The sequence below is a fragment of the Triturus cristatus genome, chromosome 9 (assembly GCF_964204655.1).
Source record: "Triturus cristatus chromosome 9, aTriCri1.1, whole genome shotgun sequence".
NCBI classification, from domain to species: Eukaryota; Metazoa; Chordata; class Amphibia; order Caudata; family Salamandridae; genus Triturus; species Triturus cristatus.
Genome location: NC_140592.1, coordinates 802,733,501 through 802,748,072, shown reverse-complemented (window position 1 = coordinate 802,748,072; position 14,572 = coordinate 802,733,501). Strand labels below are relative to the sequence as shown.

Here is a 14,572-nt window from a genome sequence, read left to right as displayed (position 1 = left end):
GTCAGGACTAGGCAACAAATATCTGCTCGACATATAAGTCAAATAAAAAACATGAATGGCGTTATAATAGCTGATGAGAGTGAGATTAGAGATTCTTTTAAAGATTATTTTAGGGCCCTATATACAGCAGATACATTACCTGGTGAAGGATATGACTCTCTTTTTTTGCCTGAAGTAAAATTGGCAAAGGAGGAGGCGTGTCATCTTGAATCAGAAATCTCAGATGAGGAACTCCAGAAAGCGCTATACGGTCTACCATCGGCCAAAGCCACCGGCACGGATGCCATACCATTAGAATTCTATAAAACCTTCTAGGTGCGGAGCTTCTTGCTCTCTTTAATATCGTTAAGGGGGGAGATGTTCCACCGACGCCTTGGGGCTCGGCAAATATTGTAATATTTTTAAAAAAAGAGAAAGACCCGTTAAATATGGGCTTGTATATACCAATAATGCTTCTAAACAGTGATGCTAAATTATATTCTAAGATTTTTGCCTCTCGTCTTAATAGAGTTATGCAGCAATTGGTTTCCCGGTGGCAGCATGGATTCATACAGGGAAGGGGGATAGAGGATCATATAAGGAGACTTATTACACTAAAACTTCCTTTAGCAGTGGCCTTCCTAGACTCAGAAAAGGCGTTCGACCGTGTTTCTTGGAACTATTTGTAGAAATGTCTTGAAGCTAATAATCTAGGAGAAGGCTTTATCAGGGCAATCCAGGCTCTTTATTATAAACCTTTAGCTCAGGTCCAGATTATGGGAGGCCTTTCTGAACCTTTCCCTATAGAAAGAGGGACAAGACAAGGATGTCCATCCTCGCCTTTGCTATAAGCATGATATATGGATCCGTTTCTTAGGCTTCTGGAGGCTTCAGAGAACATATCTCCCTTTAGCCTGAATGATAGTGATACGAAAATACTGGCATATGCCGATGATGTGGCCGTTGTCACGTCGGAATTATCTAGTACATTGGTCGAAGTCGAAATGCTGGAAGAGAAATTTGGCAAAGTTTCTGGTTATAGGCTTAAAAGGGAGAAAACTCAGATTGTAGCCAATAAATTCATGATCTCTACAGACGGCAGAATAGTGGAGGAGGCGGTGTACCTGGGTATCCGAGTTAGGGCCCAAACTAAGGAAGTAGTAGAGGCGAATCTTACCCCTATAATGTCTAAAATTAAGAAGGACGAGGGTCGATGGGACAACTTGAAGCTATCTATCACAGGGAGATGTAATCTGATTAAAATGGTTGTTCTGCCGAAACTATTATATATCTTTCGTACAATACCTTTGGAAATACATAATATATGGTTTCGGCAGATCGAGCGCGAGATAGCGAGATTTATCTGGTCCTATAAAAAAAAGCGTCGTGCAAATTGTTTCCTAACCCTTCCAGCTGAAAGAGGTGGACTAGGACTACCAAATATTAGATTATATTACTTAGTGGCGTCATTTAAATATTGCTGGCCTATGTTTCGAACAGATGATAACATGACCGCGACTTCAAATGATGTACCTCCTATATTTGAGATTTTAATGGGCTCGGGAGCTAGTGGCTGTCTGTTAAAAATATATGAGCCTAGCTATTTTAAAAAGACCCGATTTAAGATTTTGATAACTGCATATCAAAACTGGACCCGGATTAGAAAAAAACTTGGTATGGGCAGGTTTAGCAGATACACACCATATTTGGATAATAGCCAGATCTCTGTAACATTGCTGGATGGATATTTTGGGAGGTGGATAAGGGCGGGTGTGCGTAGTATAGCAGACCTGTTGGATGGAGACCAGCTAGCTACATTTGAAATAATAAAAAATAGGTTTAATCTTAGTAGTAGAGACTTTTTTAAGTTCCTACAAATAAGGGACTTTATTATTAAGAAAACTGGTGGTATAACTGGGTATTCTGTGATTCCCCTGCTGGAGGCTATTACTGGTAGGGACCCCCCTACAATCTCAAAGCTTTATAGGATATTTCTTGAAGGGGTACCAGATGATATTGAAAAACATTCTATAAAATGGCAGGAATGGTTTGAGGTTACAGATTTATGTTTGGAAAGAGCTATTGTATTGGCTAACACTGTATTATTTACAGCAAATCTCTGGGCACAATGCTTTAAAACATTCTTTGATCTTTATATTACTCCTGCTAAAATTATTAAATGTGGGGGCATGGAGGGTATTCATTGTTTTAGATGTAAAACTTTGGGTGTAGATCTGGTACACATTTTTTCTACATGTCCGGAGCTGGAGAAATTAAGGCTGGAGGATACTACGCTTCTGCAACATGTTTTGAATAGAAGGGTACTGCTAACTCCCCAATTTATGTTACACGGAGTATCAATACCAGAAGATAAATGTAAGGAGTTTCTGTTTATTGCGATGGCTATGCTTAGATTATGTATTGCCTCCTCGTGGCTTGATCCTTTACCGCCCACATTTGGGCAATGGAAAATGCGTCTGTTACAAATATTCAACTTAGAGAATGCCCTCTATGCCCAAAAGGGGAAAAGAGGAAAAATCAAGGGACTTAAGATTTCAAGACCACTTAATGAGTGGGTGAATGATTTAAAGTAACAAAAGTTCAATACTGGAGTGGTCTTCATCCTGGCTCTGTCTTTTTTTTTTTTTCCTTTTTCCTCCCCTTTATTTTTTTATTTTAGATATATGGACAGTAAAAGCTTGGTCTCTTGTTTTATTAGTTGAATAAGGTGGAATTGTCAATACTGTATCCCTCCATTCTGTGTGTACTTGCTTATCAAATTAGTTTGTAATTCGAAATTATTTAATAAAAATTATTTAAAAAAATAAAATAAAAAATTAAATGATCAAGAAAGTAATTAGATGGGAACCTGTTACAACTTACTTCAAGTCATCCAAGAACATTCTTAGAGAGATAAAAGTACCTGGCGTTTATAAGTATCTGAACTTCACTCCATTCTCTTTTCATTCTATTTCTTTCTTCAGATATTAAAATCTTTCCAGTGTCTTCCACAAGGTTTTCTATCGCATTGGATCTAGATTCAAAATGCTTCCAACTGGAATCTGCGTCACTCTGAAAGTCCTAATAAATTTGAAACAAGCAAAAATATGTTTTAACAACACTCTTCAGAAATTATGGACCTATTCTTAAAGGCACTTTGAAATACGTATAGTATTCCTGTTGGAGTCTTTTACATCCTGTCACATGTCTTGTGTTCCCTCTTTGCACTTTTACTATTGGGGAGATGGATGTTTTAGGGACGATTCACAAAGGCATGCAGGAGTACGTAAAGCAGTACTACTGTAGTACTACTTCTTGTATCCATAAACGTTGCTGTTAATCAGCGAGATAATTTTAGACCTGCATGGGAATGTATTGACCTTAATTTATGATGGACATTTAATATACTCCCACATATAAACGACAGGATTAGTGAGTTAGTTTGCATTAACGTTCTCAGTAGTGACTTTGTAAATACAAGACATGCGGTGTGTGATTGTTTCTTTACCTGCAGTTCTTGAAGTTTGTCTTGAAGGTAGGACACTGTCTGTGTTTCATCTGTAAAATCGGAGTTCAGTGTTTCTCTGATGTTCTTCAAATGAAGCTCGAAGTTATGCTTTTGTGAATCACATCTAGGCCAGCAAAGAACATTTTTCTGTTAATGAATTTGACATTATAAAAGGAAACAAAAAATCTTGTTTTACAATACTTTGATCTATTATGAATGTTTTCTTTTTCAAAATGATCTTTATTTTTTCTCTGAAGTCTTTTTTAACCCTTCTATAAAACAATCATATTTTTGTATGCATGTAGAAGACAAGAGAAAATCTCATGTACTGTTAAATTATTATGGGGGGGGTACAAAAAGACAGCTATGACCACCAAATGAAGTTAGAAGGAGAGAACAAATCTGGCACAAGGGGAATAGTTCTATAAGGATTTTGTGCACCTAGCTTGTATTTATATGCCCAAAGGTACCACCTTATAATTATAAAATGATAATCAGGATTGATGAATTTTTACTCAAGGAAAGGGCATCTTTCCATGTGGAAATTGTACTTTATGTAGTTATTTCTGCATTTGAATATTAAGGATTAGGATGTGGTTGTGGGCGTTACAGGTAGATCTATTTGCAAAAGTAAGTGAACAACCACACACTCACATGTTCAGTACAATTTGGGTGCTGTTTCCACCCAGAAAACACTTTCAAGTGTACTTCTGTCTTTGCCAGCTGTTCCACATTTCAACTGAGCGAGTGCAGGGGTAAAAGCCTCAGATTTCATGGGATTGTAGTAGTAAGGATTTCTCCATGGGAGACAAATGTATCCCTATTACCTACCGGTAAGCTTCATTACTCCGAATCCTAGTCTACTGCATCACATTCCTTACATTGCGGGGGTTTACCTCGTGACCCAGGCCTGGTTTACCTACTTAACCATATAATAAACTTAAAATCAAATACTTGGACTCTGTTTTTACCTTAGGCTCCACCTGCTTCTTTGGGGTCATAAAGAGGGACTTTCCCTACTATACCTCCTGTTTGTTTCTGTCTCAAAACAATAGAAGCCTACCTTCCGGTTTGGTAAGAGGTGTTTTCCTTTTCTTTTTATATTCTCACCCTTTAGATTCCCTGTAACAGGGTAATCAGCCCGATTCCATGAATAAACAACATCTTCTGGTTTAGGAGTAAAAAAACAGCTATATTTGGGTCCTGGTGATGCTGCACTGTATATAACTACTACTGTGTCCTGCACCAGTAGCTGTGCCCCAACAAACCCAGGGGGATTTCATCAGTCAGAGTATGTTTGTTTATTCTATTAAAGGAGTCCTGCAATAGGTATCCTCTCTACATCCCCTAACACTCCTGGGCCATCCGTCCTCCTACCACTGGTACTCTCCAATTGGGTGTTATTCACCCATTTGTTCACTCGGACTCTGAGTCTGCTGGTGGTGAGGTGATGGTCTAGAGGAGAATGGTCTGTTGGAGTGCAGTTTCTGGGGAATGGGTGGAGGATGTGCTCTCCCGTTTGGCTGGAGTATGTATGCATCTCTTCTCCATACTACAGGTGGCATGCTCCCTACTCTGGTTTTTCCTGGGCTCTAGCATGGCCTTCCAGTGATAGGGGCTCAGGATAACAGTGCAACAAGGAGGAAAAATTCCATATTTCTGAATTGTTTTTACATTTTTACCTTGTGGAAATTCTGCCTGCATGAATTTTACACGTGTAAAGTTACAGCAGTTGTTTTCCAGGAGCCATACCAGAATACTTTGAGAGTTCTATGAACTCAAAACATTTCTGCAAATATAGGAGTAATTCTACATGGGCATATCTCAATCCTTTGCTGAAACAATATCTATGTGCTACTACAGACAAAAGTCCTTGCTGGAATCTGGGCATTCCAGCATTGCAGTTGCCTCAGTGATGTACATGGTACTACTGAACTTCTTCCAAATAATATGTTCATCTGGCCCTTTTTAGCACTATGGAAAGGCAAAAACCTAGGGAAATCTCTGAGGGAAAATTTGCTGATTTTCCTGGGAATTAATCCTGAAGTGAACACCCGAATGCTTAAAAGAGTCTAAAGAGGTGAGCACAAGAGGAAGACAAGCCCTGAAATTACCCCGAATTACATTAAAAAACTAACCTTGCAGTCACTTGACGAGAGAGAGTTAAGTTTATTGGATCTCTCTGCTGCTTTCAACACCATAGCTAAGGATTTTCTTGCTGGTGCCTTGATCTGTTTGATTTGGAATAAGCTCCTGTTACTTGTGGTACGACTCAAGGATCTTGCCTTTCTCTAGCTGTGTCATATGTTCAACCAAAACACGAACTATCACATAGTCATGACCTGCAGCTTTACAAATATGCTGATGGCACTGAGGTGGTCTTTAGATTCACTGCTATTTTTAAATCAGTTCACACAAGTCTGAAAATTATCCACAGAAATGGCTAAACTTGGATGAAAGTGAACTAACTCAACTTAACTGATGACTCGACTAAAAACCTGCATCACTCAACAACTTTCAAACCTATAGATCTTTTCTGACACATTTACCACCTGAAGATCCCAGGAAAATCCTTAAGTGTTCACCTTTGCACTGCTATGTGTAGTGGGGCACTGATGAATGCTGTGGTCAATGCCTTCTCATATTATCAGAAACTTTTTTGCTGAGTCACCATTTGTTTGTGACAGGATTAAAGGGCCAATTTGGCAGGACTATTTTTGGGGCAAATGCGCTGCACACAGGCTGTCCTCTGAATTACTCCATCATCTACAGTTAATCCAGAATCAAGCATCCACAATAGTGAAAAACAAAACATATCAAAAAATGCACATAACAGCAGTTATATGCCAGCTCTATCTTCCTGCCAAATCCAGTATTGTATTTGATGGTCTATCCCATCCAATCAGACAGTGTATGGTTGAATACCTATTTTTCTGAAAAAACATCAAAATGTACAAACCCGTTTGGCAGTTGAAGCATGAGAATGGAGAACCTTTGCGCACTTATTATTAAATAATGTAAGCACATACTCCTTAATATTAGTAAGTTACAGAAATATATGGCTTTCAGAAAACAGTTAAAGACCATCATATTCTACATTTTTTATTTTGAAAGTCCTTGAACCTCCCCAATTACATTTGTATCCTTTCTCTGCATTATTACATATTTTTCAGTGTTTGGACGTTATCACTTTTTAAGTGTGATGGATTTCATTTTAAATAACAATAAGAGAAAAAAGGAAGGTGATGATTAATGGTGGTCTGCCTATAAACCTCTGTCCAGATGAGAGTTTTGGAATAGTGGTCAGCTAATAGGTTTCTAGTTCCTCATGAAATAATTTATAGCCTATGCGGTGTTACTCGTGATATACACCCCTGGAATGTCTTAGTCACGTGTATGCATGTTTTATTGGCCTATTTAAGATCGTGCATGTTGTGATAAGAACTGACTGGTCAATTGACTTGGGAATATATTGTTTAATGTACTTTCAGGGTCAAAAAACATCATAATGAACGGTCACAATGAAAGGTGCCTTTAGAGAATCAAAATGGCGACTGGCCATAAGTCATTTCTATAAAAGCAATTAACTAAAGAAATAACTAAATATGGAAGTGCATTTAAAAATGCAATTATGACGAAAATATTTGCCATTGACAGTAAAACTATTGAATGGAACAATGCACGTCCCTTTTTAGAAACAGTTTCAGACACAAGAAGGAGGCACACAGTCAGCTGCCATGTTGTATAAAGATGTTTGTCTATACACCATTAAAGCTAGGTGTGTTGTAACACAAGTGCCATTTCTGTTTCAATTGTTCATTTAGAAAAGTGACTTGCAATGCATTGCTCAATGCTGTAATCGAAGCAGATACAACAAGGGCTAACACTACAAATTTCCTTTTTATCTTGATTATCAAAAGTGAAAGGCAGACTTTTCAGTGTTCTGGCCAACTGCATCAGTCGACAGAGTAGGGGTGCGATTTCAATAGAATTGCAGGGTGTGAGGTGTTTCTACATGCACAATGAAAAGAGAAATTTGGAGCAGAAAAAGCAGTACATTAGTGCAGGTGGCTGCAGGTTGTGGGAAGCAACACTCATTTTTGAGGACCAACATTTATTTTCATTATCAGCTTTTTACTCAGAGGAAGAGAGAGAAGGTCAGAAAAGGGAGTAAGAAAGTGAAGAGAAAGAAGGGATAACAATGACAAAGGGATGAAGCAGGGGTGAAAATCGAGATAAAGAGGTTAGAAGTGTTGGGTAGTAGAAAAAAGAAGCAAGAGGTAGAATCAAAATTAGGCAGGCTTGGTATGCAGAAGCATTCGTGGTTGCCTCCTAAGAAAAAATAGCCCGCAGCACTTTTAAGTAAGCATCGGGAGCAAGCAACGGGAGACAGTACAAGGAGGATTTTTAGTTTTGGAGCGGGGCATAGCAGTGAAGATTTAATATTTAATTAAAAAGGGAATTTTTCATAAACAACAGTTTTGTCATTCACAAATTTGTCATACCACATGAGATGTTAATGTGATACATTATGGGGCCGATTCACAGAACTAATCGGAGATAAAATCCTAAACTTACTACTTTTGGTATTCACAGAAGGCATTTAGTAGTATTAAAGTTAGGACTCCTAAACTAGACTTAATCGCAGAACGGTGCGTAGAATGTGGAGCACAAGCCTGAATAATAGAGTTATGTACGATATACACAAATTAGTCTATATTGTTACCGTCACAGTATATGGCTGGTATTATTTTCCCCGGAGATGAAGCGGATGCCAAGCACGTACATATATTTGGAGGTAAGGATGGGACAAGAAACAGTACGCTCAATCTTACTTTGCTCAAAGATTCAATTGACATTTGGGACCTCAGTTGGAATAACATAGGGCTTGATTTAATTCTTGGCGGCGACTACTCCATCTCAGAACTGATTAGACCCCTCCAACAGCTGTGGAGTAGGAGCCATTGGAGGCAGACCTGTAATTCCACCCACCTGATTTAGATGAGGGGAATTAGAGGTCAGTTTTTACTGGCAGTGAAACTTGCTAAATGCTCCCCTTGCCATGGCAAGAGGGGCATTTTCTTTTGAATTTTCAAAAACAAACCCCCACTACCGGAAACTCAAAAGAGTTTGGTGCACAGCTCTGTCATGTTAATGGAGCCATTCGCCAGACTTCACAAAGCATTGACCGGAACCGCTCTGATCGCCATTTCTGTCAATGCTTTAAGATATGACCAACAGCTTGGTGGTCATTTCGCAATGTGGCAGGCTTGGTGGTCATTTCGCAATGTGGCGGGCGGCACCTCCGTCAGGGCGACTGAATAATTTACTCTACCTCCTTCATGGTGAAATGGGCCACCTGCCAACATCAAAATCAGACCAATAATAACAACAAGTGACTAGTAGATTTTGAGGAATGTTGTGTGAACAGACACAATTTTCTCTCCGGGTAGAACACTGGTTTTAACGTAACATTAGGTTTGGTTAACAGGGCACAATAAGTTCAGTTTCTAAGAGTAAAATTCATGAACAGACATCAATGTGTTGTTTTAGTTCAGTGTTTCTTCAGTGTTGTTCTTAGATTCGTATTACAAGTTACACTCTGAGGTTCAAAGTCACATGAGAGTCATAAACCAATTTTCGCTACTTAGGTTTGGTGTACAGCAATAAATCTACAAGTTTGCATTGTATTAAATGTGCGAGAAAATGATATTCAAGGTTTCTTTGTATCTGAAGAAATGCCCAATATTTACATATTAGTTGCAGTCATCCAATAAACTATATCGAAACTTAGGCAAAGTTTAATTTTGCGCAGATCTTAATATGTTTACTTTTTGGTGATTCATGATGCAATTCAGCCTTCTTTCGTTTAAGGTTCCAGACTTTGCTTGTCAATATTCTTAGCTAACAACTTTAAGAGTGCCTTCTACTGCTTGGCATGTAAAGTGTGGCTCCATGGATAAACACGAGCCAAATGTTTCAGTAGCAAAAATAAAAAACATTTTGATGACGTACCTTTGAGAAATCAGTGCAAAAATAGCACTTTTTATGGCATGTGGCAAAAAACACAGCAGAAGTGCAGCCACATCAATGTGTATAAAAGATTTGCACTTTATGCCAGAAAGCCATTACTTGTGGGCATTGGCGGGTCCTCAGTTACCTCTCCCCCCATTCCAGCAGCTCAAAATAAAATTAAAATAAAACGATAATAAACCATGGTTTAATTATCATTTTAGTTTGTGTCCCGGTGTATTTCTGGGCGGGGCTAGAGGGATAACAGGCACCCATGGGGAGTGGTATGCACTGTCATCAGTGTGCATGACAGTTTGCTGGCCTGGGTGCTTCCTGCTTCCGGCCAGAGCAGAGCGACGACAGGAGGGACAACGAAAAGAGGCGCAGCAGCAAGGAGGTAGGTTAAAAAAAAATTACTACCCCCTGCCTCCTCCCCCACCACTGCTTGTGGAATGAATGAACAAAAAGAAAAGCACTGCTGTAACTTTAAATCATAGTTCAAGGTGGAGCACTAAACTAATCAATGCTTGGTCAACACCCACTCCATGCAATAGGAAGCATTTAAGTTGCAATCTTGGAGGAATGTTAAAGGAAATGTCATACTCAAATCAGTTCGTAAGATGTTGACTGTACTTGAGATCGATGTTAGAATGCCAGAGAATGCACATAGCACTCACAATTATCCTAAGCTATTATTAAGTATACACTCCAACTTCTAGAGTTTAAAAAAGAGGCTGACAGGGAGATCAAATATTTAGGGAAATATAGGTTTGCCATAATATACGGTGGAGAAGAACGCACTGGTGACACACACACTGGCTAGTCTCATTTGCCCGCAATAGGCTGATTCATATATTGTCGAAATTTAGTGAGACAGAAAAAACCCTCTATGTCACCCCACGGATATTTTAATAATATTCTTTCAATTTTATTCCAAACTTCGCATACAACTCCAGACACATTTGACATCTACAAGTATAGGGAACACTACAATGTTAGAGTGGGTGGAGTCAGAGGAACAAGAGGCTTTGTGCTCTTTAATTAGGTTCATTGAAATAATAAAAACAATTAAGGATACGACCAAAAGCATTGAACCACGTAGTGATGGGTTACCAATCAAGTTTTATAAAGAAAATGCTGAGCCGTTGGCCCCTTTCTTACTCCTGATTTAGGAGGAGGCAAGGGCCAGAGTTGTATTACCCCCTTCCTAAGACAAGTAACTGCCATCACTCTTCCGAAACCAGGGAAACCCCAAAAATTACGCAACTTATATAGGCCTATCTTTAATAAATATAGATAATAAATTATGTGCCAAAATTTTTGCTAACACAAGCCTACCCCTTTTACATGTTCTAGTTTTGCCTTATCAGTCCAGTTTATGTCATGTAGGTAACAGCAGATAACATGTGAACCTTGCTTGCTTTCACACATCAGATAAATACAGATATCAAAGTTGTGGCTACATTTCTCAATGCAACTAAGACCTATGGCCCTATTGAAAGGCCGTTTCAGCTGACCGTGTAAGAAAGTATAGAACTGGGAAAGGACATGATAAAATGAATTAATTTGCGGTACAATCTCCTCATTGAGAAAAATAAATATAAATAACCAAATTTCTGTAGCCATAAAAATTGAAAGAAGAACCTAGCACGGGAGCCTCTGTCTCCAATTCTTGTTTCTCTGGCAATAGAGCCCTACTCTGGGAATTCAGCTCAACTGAGGCATAAAGTTTGGGCGCCTGTAGGGTATTGTTGTTGTTATATGCTGATGGCATGCTCGAACTAGGAAAAAGAAATGGTAACTTAACTTAACCCCAATTATTATAATCATAACATTTGGCAGTTGGTTGGGTCGAACCATCAATTGGTCGAGACCGATAATGTTATCTCTCATCAGGATCAAGAGCATTCCTGACATATATTTACAATGGAAATTAGCTGATGTAATGCACTGTCTGTATTGAAACTAAAATTATGATGTATATATTTTATATATATTCTGGTAAAGACTAGCCACTTAGGTCTGTCTTATGTTCAAAGGCACAAACAACTTGGATATTTTAGTACTCCCCATGAGGGACTAGTCCCTTGGTGCACTATTGTCCTGTTGCTTCAAAAAAGCTAACAAATGTACTTTGTGCTCATCCAGTGTTTTTCATGAATAAATTATTAGAGAATGCAATTGCTTTTTCAATCAATCATAGTCCTTTCTGCCATAATCATTTAGTATCCATATTTTGTTTAATCAACATGTTGAGTCATCAAAACATTTACAACTACCCCAATGCATTTGGTCCAGTGTGGTCTTTCATCTTGAGGATAATTTACAAGGAAAGTGTTCAATGAAAATACAAACAAAATGTTGACCAAAAAAATACCTGAAAATAATATATCACATGCATAAATGCTGTACACAAGGATGTTTGATGAAATAGGAATCCCCAAAACACACTCTGATGGAAGGAAATAAAGAAATATGTAAAATATACTGGATAATTCAATTGGAGGAAAAATGTTTTAACAGCTGATGAAAAACCTGTATTAATACTATTTAAAATAGTTACATTTATAATCCGAAGTGAATATCTCACAATCACCCACTCAAATTTTCAATCCCTGCACATGGTGAAACTTGGTGGGTTTAAGAAAAACTACACTGTCTGAAGAAGCTATCCATTAATACATGTCTCAGGGAAGTTTCAACACGTTTTAGGGGGATGTGATGCCCATGTTACTACAAAACTTCCACCGCTCATCACTTCAAGTCTTAGACTCACTCTTGTGTATTTGGAAAAGTACTGCAAAGGTGCTGCTAATTTACATGTTCAACGTAAATATACCCAAACTGTCACATGAAGAACTGTATCAGAAAAAGAGATCATGAAAAAGATAAATGCTCCCTATTCCATCCATATCCTGCTGCTTATTGACTGGATTTCATAAGTGCCAAAATTAATGTTAATAATAAACACCTAATAGATGAGGACGGCTTCCTTATCATAGATGAATTAGACACCGCACATGTAAATCAGTGAATCCACTATCACCAATAAACTAATAGGGGAGAAGGTCCTATCCCAATATCACATGCATGAACTATTCTATGACATTATTAGTTGATACAATCACTATTACCAATCTATGTATTAAAAATTGACAATGCCTCACCTACTACAGCTATAGCCCAAATTAGAACAATATCAAAGACGAGAAACGCTGCAGAAAATTCGCCTATCACTGATTATGGTGGACGTACTCCCTGATCTTTGCTGAGGTAGGGGCTATATTTCTTTGAATATACATAGATGTTTTGTATGAATGCATGCACATGTCAACTATCAATGTATACAATTTGTGAAAGCAACCTTAACATTTGTTGAATGACTAAATACAACTAATAGATGCAACTATCTCCAACATGTGAAATAAAAGCAATACGCAAGGATGAGGAAATGTAATCTACTCCAAATTCTGTTTGTGAATACAAATCATAGAACATGTGGTGTATCCAACTGATAAAATTACTTGCCATGTGACCTTATCGATAGCCAAGTTGGAAAGAAGCACATGAAATGACATCATGTGTGTCTGTACTGGTCATATACATTACACCCACAGGTTTATAATCTTACAACCATTATTCTATCCACAAAACCGTTTTGCTAAAAAAGCACTGTGGAAGAAACTAAAAGAAGCATTGTGAAATATACATTAAAAAATACAGCATGTAATTTCGATGTTTTCTTGAATAGATATTGCAACTTTCCCTATCTAGTTTTACTCTGCATATGACCAATAGAGTAAATATGATTTTTAAAGGGTGTCCTCGCTCTGCAGAATCTTTTTGTGTACTCTTCTTCAATCTCTTTATAATCTTGAAAGCCAGGTGTTAGTAATTTCAGATAAGTAAACTGGGAGTATTTTTAAAAGCAAATTGATGAAAGCTTTGATAATGAAGTATTTTTTTTTTAATCCATTGGTTTTTTAAATATAGTTGTGCTGACACCAAGTACTTCGACCTTCATCATAACATCTAGAAATGGGATGTTTGTTCTATCAATATTGTGGGTACCTTACATGCAGTGATTCTTAGCATTTAAGTCAGCAATATTCTCTTTCAGTTTATTTAAACGACCATTCCATATGATGACAATGGAATCTATCGATCTTAAATATATAGAAAGTCTTTGGGTCCATTTTCTATGGCTGTAAATGTGTTCTTCCCCAAACACCACCAAAAAGATATTGGCATAGCTTGGGGCCTTGTAAAACCCATGGAAGAGCTTTTTTTGCAACAATAAAAAAATAATGCTTCCATTTAAAGTAACTATGTTATAATGTGAAATGTAACAGTTCAACAAGAAGACTTTATTGCCCCATATTTATTCTGTCTATAGCAGTGGTACACATTCAGCATCCTTTATTCCTTCTGAATGTGGAATTGAGGTATACAGGGCATTGCCATCAACAGTAGACTGCCCATATTTCTTGTTCTTCTGCCATCTTTAAATAAATGTCAGCTTTAAAATAAAATGTCATGCTTGGTTCAATGCGTTACTGAAATCTATCCAGATATCTGCCACAAGGGTTCATGGAAAGATCCACAAGCTGATACAATAAAAGGGAAAAGGTGGATCGGTTAAACTTTTGTGTGCCTTAGGAAGCAGGTACAATTTAGGTCTTCAAGGGTTGCATATTTGAAGACGTTTCTTAATTTTTTTCAGAAATCCATTTGCATTTGGTAGCTTGATTCAAACTGGTATCTACAAAATTTTGTAAGTCAATGATCTCTTTCCAATTTTAGAAACACATTTTCATCTTTGACATGAGCTGTTGCTTTATACACATAAAATGTTGTATCCATAATAACCAATCCACCTTCATTGCCTGCCAACTGTATGGTTATAGCACTATTGTTAGCTAAAGATTTTAAAGTGTTCCAGTCCTTATTGGTTAAATATATTTGATAGTTTCTGAGTTTAATCAGATGCCTCGAATCTTTATGCAAAAGAGTTTCAAATGTATGGTGTGAATTGGGTGCACAAATTTACTATTGGGTTACAATTATCTATAT

The 14,572-nt window shown here is 37.7% G+C and overlaps 1 protein-coding gene across 1 annotated transcript in view; it reads right to left on the bottom strand.

The window, feature by feature from the left end:
• The window catches only part of LOC146798868 (nesprin-2-like), a 1,144,883-nt gene that overhangs the window by 831,063 nt on the left and 299,248 nt on the right, over positions 1–14,572 (bottom strand). The window contains exons 27-28 of the mRNA XM_085627789.1: positions 3,488–3,611; positions 2,903–3,060 (exon numbers count right to left, since the gene is read on the bottom strand). Of these exons, the coding sequence (XP_085483915.1) occupies positions 2,903–3,060; positions 3,488–3,611 (282 nt within the window). The remainder of the gene's footprint in view (positions 1–2,902; positions 3,061–3,487; positions 3,612–14,572) is intronic.